Source organism: Mustela lutreola, chromosome 15, assembly GCF_030435805.1.
Source record: "Mustela lutreola isolate mMusLut2 chromosome 15, mMusLut2.pri, whole genome shotgun sequence".
In the NCBI taxonomy this organism is placed as follows: domain Eukaryota; kingdom Metazoa; phylum Chordata; class Mammalia; order Carnivora; family Mustelidae; genus Mustela; species Mustela lutreola.
Window position 1 is genome coordinate 26,338,430 of NC_081304.1, and position 15,443 is coordinate 26,353,872.

Sequence of the window (15,443 nt, forward strand, 5' to 3'; positions counted from 1 at the left end):
GCTGTCCATGCCAACCACAGAACCATGGGGACCATTACAGAGTGCCTTTTATTTTGTGCCATGAATGCAAAAATGCTAGAGTAGCAATTTTATGTAAAATATGCTTGAAGTCAGTCTCCTAATCTGTATGGTATATCATGAGGAAATGACTGTCCTGGTCCCCCCAAGACCTTAACTATTTCATCCCCTTGTTAGAAAGATGGTAAAAATGGATTATTATTTAGTAAAATGACTTGCTAGTTGGTAGTAGAGCTGTGGTCTTGTGGTTACCATACCAGTGTACTTCCTTCTCAGCATAAGCTATGTTGAATTGTCTTTCCTTCATGCTTTAAAGAAAAGAATGTTGGGGCTCCTGGGTGGCTCAGTTATGCATCTGCCCTCGGCTCAGGTCATGATTCCAGGAGCCTGGGATGAAGTCCTGAATCTGGGCTCTCTGGTCTATGGGAAATCTGCTTCTCCATCTGCCTCTGCCTGCTGCTCTGCCTGCTTGTACGTGCTGTCTCTCTCTTCCTGTCAAATAAATAAATAAAATCTTCAAAAAAAAAAAAGAATGTTAACTCATTTGAATTGATAGAGTTGTCACTGTCTTTTTCCACAGGTAAAGAATTGTCTCCATGTTAACGCGGAACGTCCTACCACGGCTCGGATCTCATCCGTGCAGTTCCATCCTTGTGCGCAAGTTGTAATGGTTGCCGCGCGAGATAATGCCGTGTCGCTGTTTCAGGTGTGTATCTTTATTTATTTATTTATTTGACAGAGATCACAAGTAGGCAGAGAGGCAGGCAGAGAGAGAGAGGAGGGGAAGCAGGCCTCCTGCTGAGCGGAGAGCCCGATGCGGGGCTTGATTCCAGGGCCCTGGGATCACGACCTGAGCCCAAGGCAGAGGCCACTGAGCCACCCAGGCACCCTGTGCTGTGCATTTTTTAAATGGAAACTCGTGGTGAGAAGTACTTACTCACAGGATACAGTCTATGGAAATAACCAAAAGGAATGTTTTGCCTCTCCTTATAGGTTGATGGAAAAACAAATCCTAAAATCCAGAGCATCTATTTGGAGAAGTTTCCAATATTTAAGGCCTGTTTTAGTGCTACTGGAGAAGAGGTTTTAGCCACGAGCATCCACAGCAAGGTTCTTTATGTCTATGATATGCTGGCTGGAAAGCTAATTCCTGTGCATCAAGTGAGAGGTAAGGTTTCTATCAAACATGCCGCCCATCACCCCTCTGCCCTGTCAGCCCCACAGCTGAGTTCATTTAACAGTGTTTATGACCACTTTTCCCCCACATGATTCTTAAAAATAAGAATCTTTTTAAGTATTCAGAAAATGTCACTGTGTTGAGATGATACATTTGAATGAAAATAGTAAACTTTTTATTGAGCATTTCTGGGAAAACTGGAATTTGGGAATCTGTATCTCCCTGAGCAGAAAAGCAGTTGCAAACAGAAGGCTGTAAGATTGGCAGGTGATACTGCAGAAAGAGCCTGGGAGCTAGAAGACCCGAGTCCCAAGTCCTCAGACAGAGTATCTCCCCTCTCTAGTCTTCTGGAGATTTGGATTCTCTCTTGTCCTTCTGGTGTCTGTTATAATAGATATTTGGTTTATGTTTAAAGGAAATAAAGCACTGCTTTTGGAGATCATAATGTATTTTCAAGACTGCTTAAGAAAATGTTTTATTATTTGAAAATTTATCTTCCTCTGCCTTCCCCATTCTTCTCCCTCATGCCCCTCCTCGCATCACCGCAAAATCCAGTGACACCTTCAGGAACCCTCTGTGGACCAAAGCCCTGTGGTGGGTTGGCTGGGTTAGCGCTATACGCCCTGGGAGGCGTTGATAACAGTGCTGTGGCTCCCTGGCAGTCTCCCTGTTAAACTGGGTATATGTTTGGGGCTGTAAAGGAAAGGGGTAGCTCTGTACAGCCTTTTTTCTGCTAATGGTTCAAAGTGAACAAGTTCAGCTTCAGAAACATTTATGGGGTTTATCATCAGTGTTTCCAGTCTTCTGCTTCTTGTGTTTCCTGTCAACTTCGGTGACCCTTTCCGAGTGGATTTGTAGTTTAAGTGTGCTTTACGGCAGGGCCTCTCAGACATTACTGTGCACAGGAGTCCCCTGGGGATCTGGCTCAAGTGCAGAATGTGCTTCTATAGGTCTGAGGGGGCCGGATTCTGCATTTCTCACAAGTTCGTGGGTGAGGCTGGTGTTGCTGGTCTGTGGACCTCACTGAGTTGAAGAGCCTGAAACAGTTTCCCCATACTGACGCAGAAAACAGTATGTAGTTGTTAACTGTTTTCACATGTTATTCCACTAATGAAAAGGAGTGGGCGCCTTATATCCTCTTGGGAGAAGCAGATCCCTGGGGTTGGTGAAGATAGTCAGTGATGTTGATGGTGGATCTGCAGGTACGCCGGAGTGTGCGTCTGATCGCTACCTTCTAAGATGTGGCATTTATCTCACCCTCTTTGCTCTTTCCTCAACAAGCATAGCTTGGCAGTAATGATGATAGTGCTAAAGTAAATGTATTTTTTTGTGTGGGGTTGGTTGTTGAACGCTATTTTCAATCTCATTATGAAACACTCTAACTCAAAATTAATTAAGGACATTGGTTAGAATATGCAAACTTATACATTTGTAAACTCTTTGTCTTAAATGTAAGTTTGAAAAATGAGGAGTACAGAATTGATGCATTCTGAAGAATTCTGAATTGGTGGTTTTTCTCATTAACCCATTGGGGTTCATAATGGGGTCTATGGATTTTCAACATTCTCTGATAGAATTTAGAGGCCAATGAAGTCATATGGGAAAAACATTACATCTCTATTTTCACCAACATAGAACTGAAGTTTAGCATTTCCTTTGGTTATAAAAGTTTTTTTTTTTTTTAAAGATTTTATTTATTTATTTGACAGAGATCACAAAGTATGCAGAGAGGCAGGCAGAGAGAGAGAGAGGAGGAGGAAGGAGGCTCCCCGCTGAGCAGAGAGTCCGATGTGGGGCTTGATCCCAGGACCCTGGGATCATGACCTGAGCCGAAGCCAGAGGCTTTCACCCACTGAGCCACTCAGGCACCCCTGGTTATAAAAGTTTTTGAACAACCACAGACTGACACATGAAAAGGTTGGGAACCCCAGATTACTAATTGAGACTCCAGAAGCAATTTCTGCTGCATCATTTAGAAGGACAAGTCATAAGAGAGATACCTTGTTCTAGGTAAACACATAAGGAATTTGACCATTTGGGAATAAAATTAGTTGGTTAGGCTGCCATTTTGCTTATAGGTCTTATGGTTTGGTAATATCTGAGCTTCAGCTTTCTATAAAGTCGAGGGTCCTAAATATTAAAAGAGATCATTTTTAATTTTTTTAGTTTTATTTTCTAGTTTTTATTTTGATTCCAGTTAGTTAGCATACAGTGTTTTGTTAGTTTCAGGTGTACAGTATAATGATTCAACAATTCTGGTGCTCATCACAAGGGCCCTCCTTCATCCCCATCACCTCGTTCACCCATCCCCCCACCCCTCAACTCTCCTTCCCTCTAGTTTGTTCAAAAGAGGTAATTGAGCGCTCGTGGCACTTGGTGGGGGCTGCTCCCACAGTAAAAGCAGCGTAGGGTCTATCCCAGCACAGCAAATCCACTTGCCGTCTTGGGGAACCTGGCATTGTTGTAATAAAATTGTCCATTCTTTTTCTTTTTTTTTCTTTCTTTTCTCTCTCTTTTTTAAAAAAATATTTATTTATTTGACAGAGAGATCACAAATAGGCAGAGAGGCAGGCAGATGGGGCGGGGTGGGGGGTGTTGGGAAGCAGGCTCCCTGCTGAACAGAGAGCCTGATGCGGGGCTCGATCCCAGGATCCTGAGATCATGACCTGAGCTGAAGGCAGAGGCTTAACCCGCTGAGCCATCCAGGCGCCCCAGCCATTCTTTTTCTTACCACTTGCTCTTTAGTTGACCTAAAAATGTCATTCACAGATTCACAGAAAGATTTATATCTGACATCTTCAAAGCATAGTATCTTTTTCAAGGTCATATGTTTTGTCTGGTTCCTATTTTGGGAGGTTCAGCGTTTGTAAAAAGCAATTACAATATTGATATTAGTGTTTATTATTTTTTGCGAGGTTAAAAGCAAAATTGTATACATATTACTGGTATTCTGTAAGTTTTGGATGAAAATGCGGTGGTTTTTTCATTTACTTTCTATATCAACTGCCTGTCTTTATTTGCTGCAAGTCTTGTATTTCCTTGTGGAAGACACTCTCCTCTCCTGAATTCCCTAACAACAGGATTCCTTAGGCTACAAGCAGGAGGTCTTCGAGCCACCTGTGCCAGAGAGCAGGCTTGATGTAACGAGCCCTCTGGCTGTTGTCTCTGTTGTTGCCACACTGCACAGCGTGAGGGCACTCTTCCCTGCTGCTCTGACAATCCCTGCACAGTCTGTAGCCCTCCATGGCTGTGGGGATCCCCAGCTGTAGGCCTCTGAGTTCTCTCTTGCATTCCTCCTGTCCAGTTCTGTGTCAGTAGGGTTAAGTTGGGGGTGGGGTGTGGTTTCTGGCTGCAGCCCCACACTTCGAGATCTAGCCTCCCTTCCCTGCTTCATCATGTGATGGGATTTTCTCCTAGAGAGGAGTAGGTTCAGATTGTACCCCATTAGCTGGAAATACGTGTCTGGATTGAGTTCCCTCCAGAGACCCAGGGTATAGTGTTTGTGGGCAGCACTTGAGTGGGAGGCCCGGTTTGTAGGATTGTGAACCATCTGGATGAAAACTGTTTGTAGGATGGAGGCGGTCTGTGGCAGCCTTAGCCAGCATTTTCCTGTAGGGGAACAAGGATTTCTCACTAGAGTTTTCTCAGTTTATTTATTCTGATGAATGTTTTAACTTAGCAACTTAAATATTTTTTGAAATAATTTTTTTTGACCAAGCAGTACATTCATGTGGTGCAAAAATCCAATACATACAAAAGGGTGAAGAGGGAAAACTTGACTCTGCTCCATTTCCCTGGCTACCTGCTTCCCTTCCCTACAGGGGGCCAGTGGTATCTATTCCTTCAGCACCCTTTCTCTCAGGCAGTTTAATAATGAGTAAGTTTCCTCACTAAGTAGTCCTGATGGAAGGAGTCTCCTGCATGGTCAGTATGAGCCTTTTAGGGATGGAAAAGGAATGTGTCCTTTGGGAAGTAAGTAAATTGACTGGTTTATATTCTTAGGTCATGTGATTAGGTTGCATGAGTCACATTTTGGGAAACTAATCAGCTCTTGAATATACTGACATTTTGTGGGTTTTTTTTTCTTTTTTTCCTTTTTGGATCCATGAAGTTAAGACTAGACTCCTTCATCATTGGGTGTTTAGTTGGTGGCCAGCAACTAGTCTGTACATATTACTATGTTTTAGCTGTTTCTGATGGCCGTGCATTTCCCTCCTGGTAATGAACTTTGTGACAAAGAAGTATAATTTATCCTTTTAGTTAATTACAGATGTCACCGTTCACATTTGGAAAATTAGTTGGTATGTTTACTGTTCAGAGAGCTGAATCTTTGGCCGCAGTTCAGATGGTGACTGTTAACCAAGACAGGTAAAGGAAGCACTTGGTAATGACCTTATACTTGGGTCATACTCAGTGATGCATAGGGTCAGACTTATTCAGAGTCTGAGCCTACTTTTGGTTTAGTTTGAGGCAGTTAGATATTTTAAAAGAAATTCTCCATTGCCAGTGAAAGATAACATCACTGAAAATCATATTAATCTTTATTAATTTGTCTCTTCTCTCAGGTTTGAAAGAGAAGATAGTGAGGAGCTTCGAAGTGTCTCCAGATGGGTCCTTCTTGCTGATAAATGGTGTTGCTGGATATCTTCATTTGCTGTCAATGAAGGTCAACCATTAATAGTGGCTGCTTGTTCTTTCAGGATAAGACATGAGTGTAGGGATAGTCTTTTTTTTCTTTAAAGATTTTTATTTATTTATTTGACAGAGATCACAAGTAAGCAGAGAAGCAGGCAGAGAGAGAGAGAGGAGGAAGCAGGCTCCCTGCTGAGCAGAGAGTCCGATGCAGGGCTCAATCCCAGGACCCTGGGATCATGACCCCAGCCAAAGGCAGAGGCTTTAACCCACTGAGCCACCCAGGCACCCCAGGGTAGGGATAGTCTTGAACGAAATCTGCATCTGAGTGGAGGGGCACAGTGGGACTTGGGGAGAACTTGTGAGTATAGGGACAACGTTTAGTAGGTGCTACAGACCAGAACTAGATTGTTTTTATTCCCAGTGTGATTCTTCCATGCACCTGCTAAAAATTGGATAAGTAATATTTGTTATTCTTTCAGACCAAAGAACTGATTGGTAGCATGAAAATTAATGGAAGGGTTGCAGCATCCACGTTCTCTTCAGATAGCAAGAAACTATATGCCTCTTCAGGTGGGTTAATGACGTGATCACCTAAAGCTTTTTTTTTTTTTTAAAGATTTTATTTATTTATTTATTTGTCAGAGAGACAGAGAGAGAGAGAGAAGCATAAGCATGCAGAGTGGCCGGCAGAGGCAGAGAAAGAAGCAGGCTTCCTGCTGAGCAAGGAGCCTGATGTGGGGCTTGATCCCCCCATGACCTGAGCCGAAGGCAACGGCTTAACCAACTGAACCACCCAGGCATCCCTCACCTAAAGCTTTTTAAAAGCTTTGGATGTGTTCACATTTCAGATTTAACCAAAAACAGTGTTTGAGTTTAGATTTGTGTTAGAAAGTAATTTTTATTTTTAGATTTTTGTCATTGCCTTTTGCCATCTTATTTACTAACTAGTAATAGTGAAGAGCTGACCATTTAACCATGTTACCATGTATGGGGAAAAGACCAGAAGAAAATGGTTATTTAAAAGATGATTCATGCTCAGTCTTTCCTTTTGAAAGTCACCTTTTTCTTTTAGCAGTACCTTTTCACTTGGATAGTATTTGGAATGTTCTTCGTTATTGACTGAAAACAATTCGGGTTTCACCCTCTGACATTCCTGTGGTGCAGTAGAAGAGCTTTCACCCCTGACAGTCTCTAATCTGGCACTTTTTTGCTCTCCTGCCTTTCTGATTGTTCTGTGCCTTCTTGGGCTGTTAGTCTCTTTCCTATAGGATCTTGGGACCATTGTAATCTCAGTATAGCTCACGATGGTTGGTAGTGGGAGACATCAAAGTGGTTCTGCCTGTGACTACTATTGTCCAGTCTCTTTGGGGCTCTTGGGCAGAATTTTTGCTATACCTCAGCTAGCAGCACTTGAAAATATATAGCGTTAGTTTTTTTTCTTAGGTATAACAGACATACAACATATTAGGTGTACAACATTCAGTATTGGTGTATATTAAAAATGACCACCATGATAAGTCTGGTTCAATCTTCTGTCACTACTCATAATTAGGATTTTTTTTCTTGTGATGAGAACTTTTAAGATCTACTCTCTTAGCAACTTTCAGATGTGCACTATTTTATTAGTAACTGTGGTTGCCATGTTGTACATTGTCTCTGTGACTTATTTTATAACTGGATTAAAAAGTTGTGTATGTGTTTTTTTTTATAGATTTATTTATTTTAGAGAGTGCACGAGGGGGGGGGAGGGTCCGAGGGGGGGGGGAGAGAGAGAGAGAGGAACTTCCCTCCTGAGTAGGGAGCCAGCCATGGGGCTTGATCCCAGGACCCTGAGATCATGACCTGAGCCGAAACCAAGAGTTGGACACTTAACTGGTTCAGAGTCAGAGTCCTGTGTTCCAAATGAAATGGCTCTCGGATCCTGGGAGGGTCAGAGTGGGAGAGAAGAGATATGGAGGGTCAGAGATACTAAAATTTCTGTATGAACTAGATGCAAATGTAAAATATTTACAGATTTGGTCATTACTGTGGAGGTCTTATTTTCCCTAATAAAGGTTCTAAAAGCATAGGGAAGAGTAACCCAAAGTCTGGCTTTGGTAACATCTGGATGACCTTCCCACAGTTGATCCCTTTTCTTCCCATTTTAATCTGTTGCCAGCTGGGCTGAGAGTAAAACTAAAATGCCCTCTTTTATTGTAACATTACTGTACAGACAGATGCAAAGACTTTCAAGTTTGACCCTGTTCAGTTTTTTCAAATATATTTTACTACAACTTAATCTACACCCTCATGTCAGCCTGGGAAATAATCTTTGTCAAGGAAATAGTTGAACTAGTGAGCTTAATTGAATTCTCATTGGGAGGATAAAAATATAGAAAAGCGAACTTTAAGGGTGCCTGGGTGACTCAGTTCATTGGGTGACCGACTGTTGGTTTCGGCTCATTCATGATCTCAGGGTCCTGGGGTCAAGTCCTGCATCAGCTCACACTCAGCTTGGAATCTGCTTGTTCCTCTCCTTTTGACACCCCCCCCCCCCGCAATAAGTAAATAAATAAATAAAATCTTAGAAAAGTGAACCAGAGTGTAATATCCACAGAAAAGGCAGAGATGAAATGGGTGCATGAGGAACACCTTTGTGGTGAGTGTAGGGTCATTAAGAAATCTTTAAATGGGTGTGTGAGGAAGAGAGTGATCATCAGTATCATGGGCCTGTAGAGGAGAGAAAAAAGAATGAGGGCGAATTTTGGCAATAGTCATCTCTTTCTTTTCTTTTGTAAGTTTATATATTTTTAGTAATCTCTTTACCCAGTGTGGGGCTCGAACTCATGACACCCGAGATTAAGAGTTGCATGCTTTTCTGACTGAGCCAGCCAGGCTCCCCGATGGTCTTTACTGTCATGAAAGTATTCATGTTCCCTTCACATTCAACATACTCCTCAGTCTTACACACATTTTCCCTTCTCTAAACTGTTTGTGCTTATTGGTCACAGCTGACATTTATTACTTTTTTAAAGATTTATTTATTTAATTTAGAGAGAGAATGCGTGCACTTGAGGGGGGGGGGGAGGGGAGGGGAGAGGGAGGGAGAAAATCCTAAGCAGACTCCCCTCTGAGCACAGAGCCCAGAGCAGGGCTCCATTCCACAACCTTGAGATCATGACCTGAGCTGAAATCAAGAGTTGGAGACTCAACCGACTGTGCCACCCAGGGGCCCCTCACAGTTGGCATTTATTATTGTTTAAATTACTTGATAGTAGGTAAGTGGTATGTATCTTAAATTATAATTCCCTTGTGGTCTGGATCCCTTCATTCTCCCTTCATCATGACTACCATCATCAATTTGGTGTCAGTATCTTGGCCTCACGTGGAGGTGCTCTAGTGCCTGTTGATGGAGGTTGGAACTTACTATGGTGGGTATTTTGTTTTTTTGTTTTTTCAGATTTTCTCCCCATAATTCATCTGAGTGAAATGTAAAAGATTTTTTTGGAAGTTCAACTCAAGCCAAGAGTTTGTGATTTTCACTCTAAACTAAAAGATACTGTTGATTAACTACTGATTAGTGTGCAGTTTTCTATATATGGGAATGTTTACCAGAAATATTTTTAGGCCAGTTTTCTAGATCTAGGACATTTATAGTGACTTTTTGTTTGTAGTCACTTCTAGTATTAAAGAGGGGCTAAGAATGGTAAGTTCACTTGGCATTCAAGTTTAAAACAAAATTAACCAAACCCTTTCTTGGCTCTTTCATACAGGCGATGGGGAAGTTTATGTTTGGGATGTGAACTCTAGAAAATGCCTTAACAGATTTGTTGATGAAGGCAGTTTATATGGATTAAGCATTGCCACATCTAGGAATGGACAGTATGTGGCTTGTGGGTAAGTATAAAGAGGTTTCTGTGACCTTAATCATGTGCTAGTGAGAAAATGCTAAAGAATCAGATATACTAGGGGCATTTGGGTGCCTTAGTTAAGCATCCGACTTTTGATTTTTGGCTTAGGTCATGGTCTCAGGGTCATGAGATTGAGCCGCACATTAGGCTCTGTGCTAGGCATGGAGTCTGCTTAACGTTCTTCCTCTCCCTGTGCTCTTCTCCTTGGTCGTACTCTCTTTCTAAAAGACATACCTAAGTAAAATTAAAAAAAAAAAAGAAATATACTACATAGTGCCTAAGTAGTTCTGTGTATAAACTCTTCAGTAATAGAGAGTCAGTACACCCAGGTGTTTTGCATTTTATCATCTTAATGCAATGTTTAATAATGTTAATGGTGGCATATGAGCACTTTTGACAAGGAAATACAGGACTGCCTTATGTCATTATATTTTTTCCTTATATTTGGCATATTCATTTGATCACATCAAGTTTTCTTATTGCTGTTTTGGCTTCTTGCCATTGACAAGGAAGCAGAATAACTTAAGCCTTATGTTTAAGTTTTAAAGGTACTTAAGCAGTTTTTCTTTGGTTAGTGGTACAAATCAAACATAGGTTCCTTAGAAATACTGTTCATTAGTATTGTGGAAACTTTGAAAATATTATCTGGAACATGTTACTGTGTTACCACTGGAAGAAAATGGTTATTACACTGGGGGAAAGATGGCTCTGAGACTTACCTGGATTTCTGAATTATCTTACCGACCAAATCACTTACCAGTCCCTGTAGCTTTAGAGCTTCCAACAGTGGGTTTTTATGACTTTCTTAGACTAGACACAACTTCAGTCGAATCTTCCTGTTTGAGAGATGCCATCTGGAAGCACAGCATAGTCCCCACTCTTTCTTCACTCCCTCCTTCAAGGTTAAAATTGGGGCAAATCCTCATAAACATCCCCACCACCATTTGAAAATTGGTCACCTCCTACCTTTGGGGTATGGGGGAAGGGATAGTAGGACCAGGCTGTGGAGCTTAGAGATCAGGTCAAAACCAAGGCCTTGACAAAGGCCCCTTCCTGTCCTGTGTTCTCCCTAGTCAACATACCTGCTACAGACCTGGAGGGAGGAATATCTTGAGGAGGAGTGGGGGAGCCCAGCGTTTGCCCAGAGTGTGTGCACTGTGGCAGCAGCCCATGGTTGGCAGAACTTTTGGCACTAAGGCTCCTTTATTTTTTTATTTTTTGTTTTGTGGATTTTTTTTCCCCCCTCTGGAACTAAAACTCCTTTAAGATGAGGACTGGTTTGAAACTAATTTTAAGCAAAAATTGCCCCCAAATGACCTTCATTTAAATTTGTGAAGTTAGTCTTTTTCTGATCCTTTGCCTCTCTTTTTTGAATTATTTTTATTATTTTAGTCAAAAAGGAAAGAATCTAATACTAGTTTAAATTCATTTGATTTTAATTGTGCTCAGTGTAATGGAATTCTGGTTCTGATGTGCTTGGTCAAATTATTAGTTTTTTATTGTTATACCTGTAGAGAAAGGCCTTAACCTTGTTAGAGGAATTTCTGAGGTTATTAGGGAGGTGGGGAACAGTTACTGGTAGTACAGAAGCTAGGGGCAGCAGAAGCTGAACCCCACTGGGCTGGCTGGCGTTCTTTCCCCTTCTTCCTCACTCTTCCATCTCTGCCCGGCGCCTCCTCTCTCTGCCCTCTGCTGCCCTCTCTGCTCTCCTCCTAGTACTGCTGTGAAACCCCTCTGTCTTGGCCTCTGCTTTTAGGAGTTGATGCCTTTGATCTAAAAACTCATGTTTTGTATCTCTTAATTCGTTTGATTCAGTGTCCTGACATAAGGTAGATGCTTTGTTTGTAGTTTTGCTCTGATAGGGGAGTAGGGAAACTGTTGAAAACAGAGAGCTCTATTCATTTATGTTATTGTTTTTTTTCTAAAAGATATTTATTAATTTGAGAGAGCGAGCAAGTGCGTGAGCAGGGGTGGGGCAGAGGGAGAAGCAAGCTTGGTGCTGAGCAGGGAGCCTGATGCGGGACTCGATCGCAGGACCCTGGGACCATGACCCGAACCGAAGCCAGATGCTTGACCAATTGAGCCACCCAGGTGCCCTATGTTACTGTTTTTATACCATTTGTTAATGTAAAGTTTGCTATATATATTTTTAGAAAGCTTTCATATTAATTCCTGCAACATCAGAGTTAGAATGTACTTGGGAAATCTCTGGATGACCCTTCATTCTGTAGACATCCACTGATGACAGGATTGTCCTGGAAGAGACCACTGGAGTCGCTGACAGAGTGATCTAGAACCCTGAGGTCTCACGGTTTCAGGGGCGGGGTGCAGTTTGTAGTTAGAGTATACCTTTGCTGCATCTTGTGTCAGTGCTTTAGGGTGTCTTTTGTGACTTCCTAGCTGGTCTGGAAGTCAGTCAGTTCAAAAAGAAAGAGACACGTGACTGTCCACTAGGTACAAAGCACTGTGTATTGAGGAGGGGAAAAGAGTTGAGACATGGCATGTTCTCTGTTGTGTGTGACGGCGCTTTGTGGGCAGGGGCCCGTAGGACCTCAGACAGCAGCTCACCAAATTCAGGTGACCATGTAAGGTAACTTGGAGAATCTCTTTTGTTTTGTTCTATTGTTCTAGTCTCTCTGCTTACAGTGGGGGAATTGGGAATGTCTCCCACTGCAGCCATGGCCCAGATCACGAGATTACTCTCCTGCCTTTACTGGTTTGCAAGCTGCAAACCACTTTGGGACCTTTGCATTGTGAGAATTTTCGGTCAATGCCATAGATATACCTATTTTTGTATTTTCAAATCAAAGTTTTATCAGTGATGAGAGATTTGTTGACTGTAGTCTTCATCAGCTTCTTATAAATACACAAGTTAAAATTTCTTTTTTGGGCCACTTGGGTGGCTCATTCGGTTAAGGTCATGATCCCAGGGTCCTGGGATCAACCCCCTCATCAGGCTCCCCGCTCTGCTTCTGCAGAGTCTGCTTCTCCCTCTTCCCCTCCCCTGCTTTGTGCACGCTGTCTCTCTCTTTTTTTTTTGTTAAAAAAGATTTATTTATTTATTTGACAGAGAGAGAGAGATATCACAGGTAGGCAGAGAGGCAGGCAGAGAGAGAGAGGAAGGGAAGCAGGCTCCCTGCTGAGCAGAGAGCCCGATATGGGACTCGATCCCAGGACCCTGAGATCATGACCTGAGCTGAAGGCAGCGGCTTAACCCACTGGGCCACCCAGGTGCCCCATGCTGTCTCTTTTGCTCTCAAATAAATTAAATTCTTTTTTTTTTTTAATTTTTTTTTTTAAAGATTTTATTTATTATTTATTTGACAGAGAGAGAGAAATCACAAGTAGGCGGAGAGTCAGGCAGAGAGAGAGAGAGAAGCAGGCTCCCGCTGAGCAAAGAGCCCGATGCGGGGCTCGATCCCAGGACACTGAGATCATGACCTGAGCCGAAGGCAGTGGCTTAATCCACTGAGCCACCCAGGCGCCCTCAAATAAATTAAATTCTTTAAAAAAAAAAAAAAAAAAAAAAAAAAAAAAAAAAAAAAAAAAAAAAAAGAAAGAAATAAAATTACCTTTTTATTGTGGTTCCCATCTAAGTAGTTTCAGACTTTGAATCATAATTATAATAAAGAGATTTAGCAGCAAAATTTTCCCCAGCGTTTACCATGTTGTTTTTCTTCTGTAACTATATATGTGCATATGTGTGTGTATCTTGATTATATGTGTGTGTGGGTGTGTATATATATTTTTACATATAAAGTAACTCTCATTTCCTGCTTCACAATATAGGTACTAGTTTCTCTGCCTCATAGGTGTGGGAGTGGAGGCACTGTGATTAGGTAACTTGGTTAAGATCGCAGAGAGTAAGGGAAAGCCAGCTGTTATAGCCCAAATAGTCTGGCGGCAAAGCTGGAGCTTTTAACCCCTTTACATCTGTTTTGAAGGTACATCTCCCTGTGTTTGTGTTTTTAAATATGTGAAGGTACAGTGTACTAGGAGTTTTGTAAATTAAAAAATCTTACAAGAAGCAAAGAGAATTTATAGTCCAGTTTGTCTTGAGTATGAATCCTTTTGTGCCGTGTATATAATCCCTTTGGAAGATCTACTTCAAGCATTCTGTGTTTCAGCTTTTCCATAGCTTTATCTTTTATCTCTTTAAATCTCTAAATGTACCTTGGATTGCTGTTTCTCCTACTTACATCTGGGTTTTAAGCCCTTAGCTTAAGACTTTGCTTCAGGATTTTTTTGATTTCAGTCACCTCTCTGGGTTTGGAAAATATGGGAGCTAGTCTTCTGAAACTTAAAGCTAATAACCCAGTGTCTCTTTCATCTTTGTGCTGTAGGATATTTTCAGTGTTTTTATTGTCCTGTTTCTGTTCCCTCCCTTGTATGTATCTGGATGGCATCTTAACCCATTGAACCACCCAGGCGCCCCTCCCACATGTGGCTAGTTAAATTTAAATTAATCAAAATAAAAATGTGTTCCTTAGTGACACGTGCCCCATTTGAAGTGTTCGGTAGTCACACGTGTGTCTGGTGGCGCCCATGTCAACAGTGCAGGTGCAGCGCATTTCTGTCATCACAGGAAGGTGTGTTGAATCAAGCTAGTTCAGTCCAGTCCCTTTATTGATAGGGAAGCTGAGGTCTAAGAATTGGGTAATTTGAGTTTTCTTTATTGGTTGTTTCTCATTAAACTGATTATTGGCAGAGCTGGGTCTGGAACTCAGGTTGTCTGGTTCCCAATTCTGTATTCTTTCCACACAGCACCCCCGAAGGTTTTGATTTTTATATTCAGAAAATACTGGATAATTCAGGGCTGTGGGAAAATATGAAATTCATTAGTATTTAGGGCCTGGAGTTAATAGTCCTTTAATTTTAACTCTCTCCTTGAACATATGAAATGATTTTCATTTTAGTTCATCTAGAGAATCTTCAGGACATACATGTTTTACAGTGTCAGAAAAACCCGTTTTATTCGGTGATGTGTTTCTGCCTTGGTTTTCTCATTTATAAAAACAGTGACCATTTAGCTAGGGATTGTGAGATAGAAGAATGACAGCATGCCGTCGCATTCTCATAGTTTATGGTCCCATGGGGAGGACAGATGGATCCATATGGCTCTTTCCAGACAAGTCATCAGGAGGTCTGCGGTTGAGATACAGTGTCTCTTAAAAGTGTAAGGATTGGGTGAAGGCTGTTGTAATTGTCACCTGGAAAAGTATTTTTGTAGGTATTGGCACTCGAGCTAAGCTTTTGGAGGGCCAGATAGGATTCAAAGAAAGGTGTTGCAGGTAGTGGAAAGGAAAGGTATGGAAGGGAGAGGATTCAGATTTGGTTTCTGAATGGAGTGCAGATGGGATGACTCCTGAGGGCTTCGGTGACAAAGGGAAGCAGGAGGGGGACAACTTCTAGAGGTCTTCTCACTGTGTCGAAGAGAGTGGACATTACATTGAGTGGAAAGAGAAAACATGAAGGGTTTTTAAGTAGAGGAGAGTAATGATCATATCTAGATTTTAGGGTTTGAAGTAGATAATTCCCATGACAGCTTTTGGGGGGCAACAGGTGTGGGGAGCTTTGAGGTCATTGCAATGGGGCCATTGCTAAGGACAGTGGGAATGGGAATATGAGAGAGGCAATGATGTTTGTGATGTAGATCAAAGCTGCTTAGAGAATTGGGATGGGAGAGAAGCAGTGACATTCTCAGGCTCTAGGCTTGAGCAGCT

General features: G+C 41.9%; 1 protein-coding gene across 1 annotated transcript in view; it reads left to right on the forward strand.

The window, feature by feature from the left end:
* Positions 1 to 15,443, forward strand: part of UTP18 (UTP18 small subunit processome component) — a 41,676-nt gene that overhangs the window by 13,794 nt on the left and 12,439 nt on the right. Inside the window, exons 6-10 of the mRNA XM_059150498.1 lie at positions 599 to 724; positions 1,012 to 1,186; positions 5,761 to 5,861; positions 6,310 to 6,400; positions 9,583 to 9,706. Of these exons, the coding sequence (XP_059006481.1) occupies positions 599 to 724; positions 1,012 to 1,186; positions 5,761 to 5,861; positions 6,310 to 6,400; positions 9,583 to 9,706 (617 nt within the window). The remainder of the gene's footprint in view (positions 1 to 598; positions 725 to 1,011; positions 1,187 to 5,760; positions 5,862 to 6,309; positions 6,401 to 9,582; positions 9,707 to 15,443) is intronic.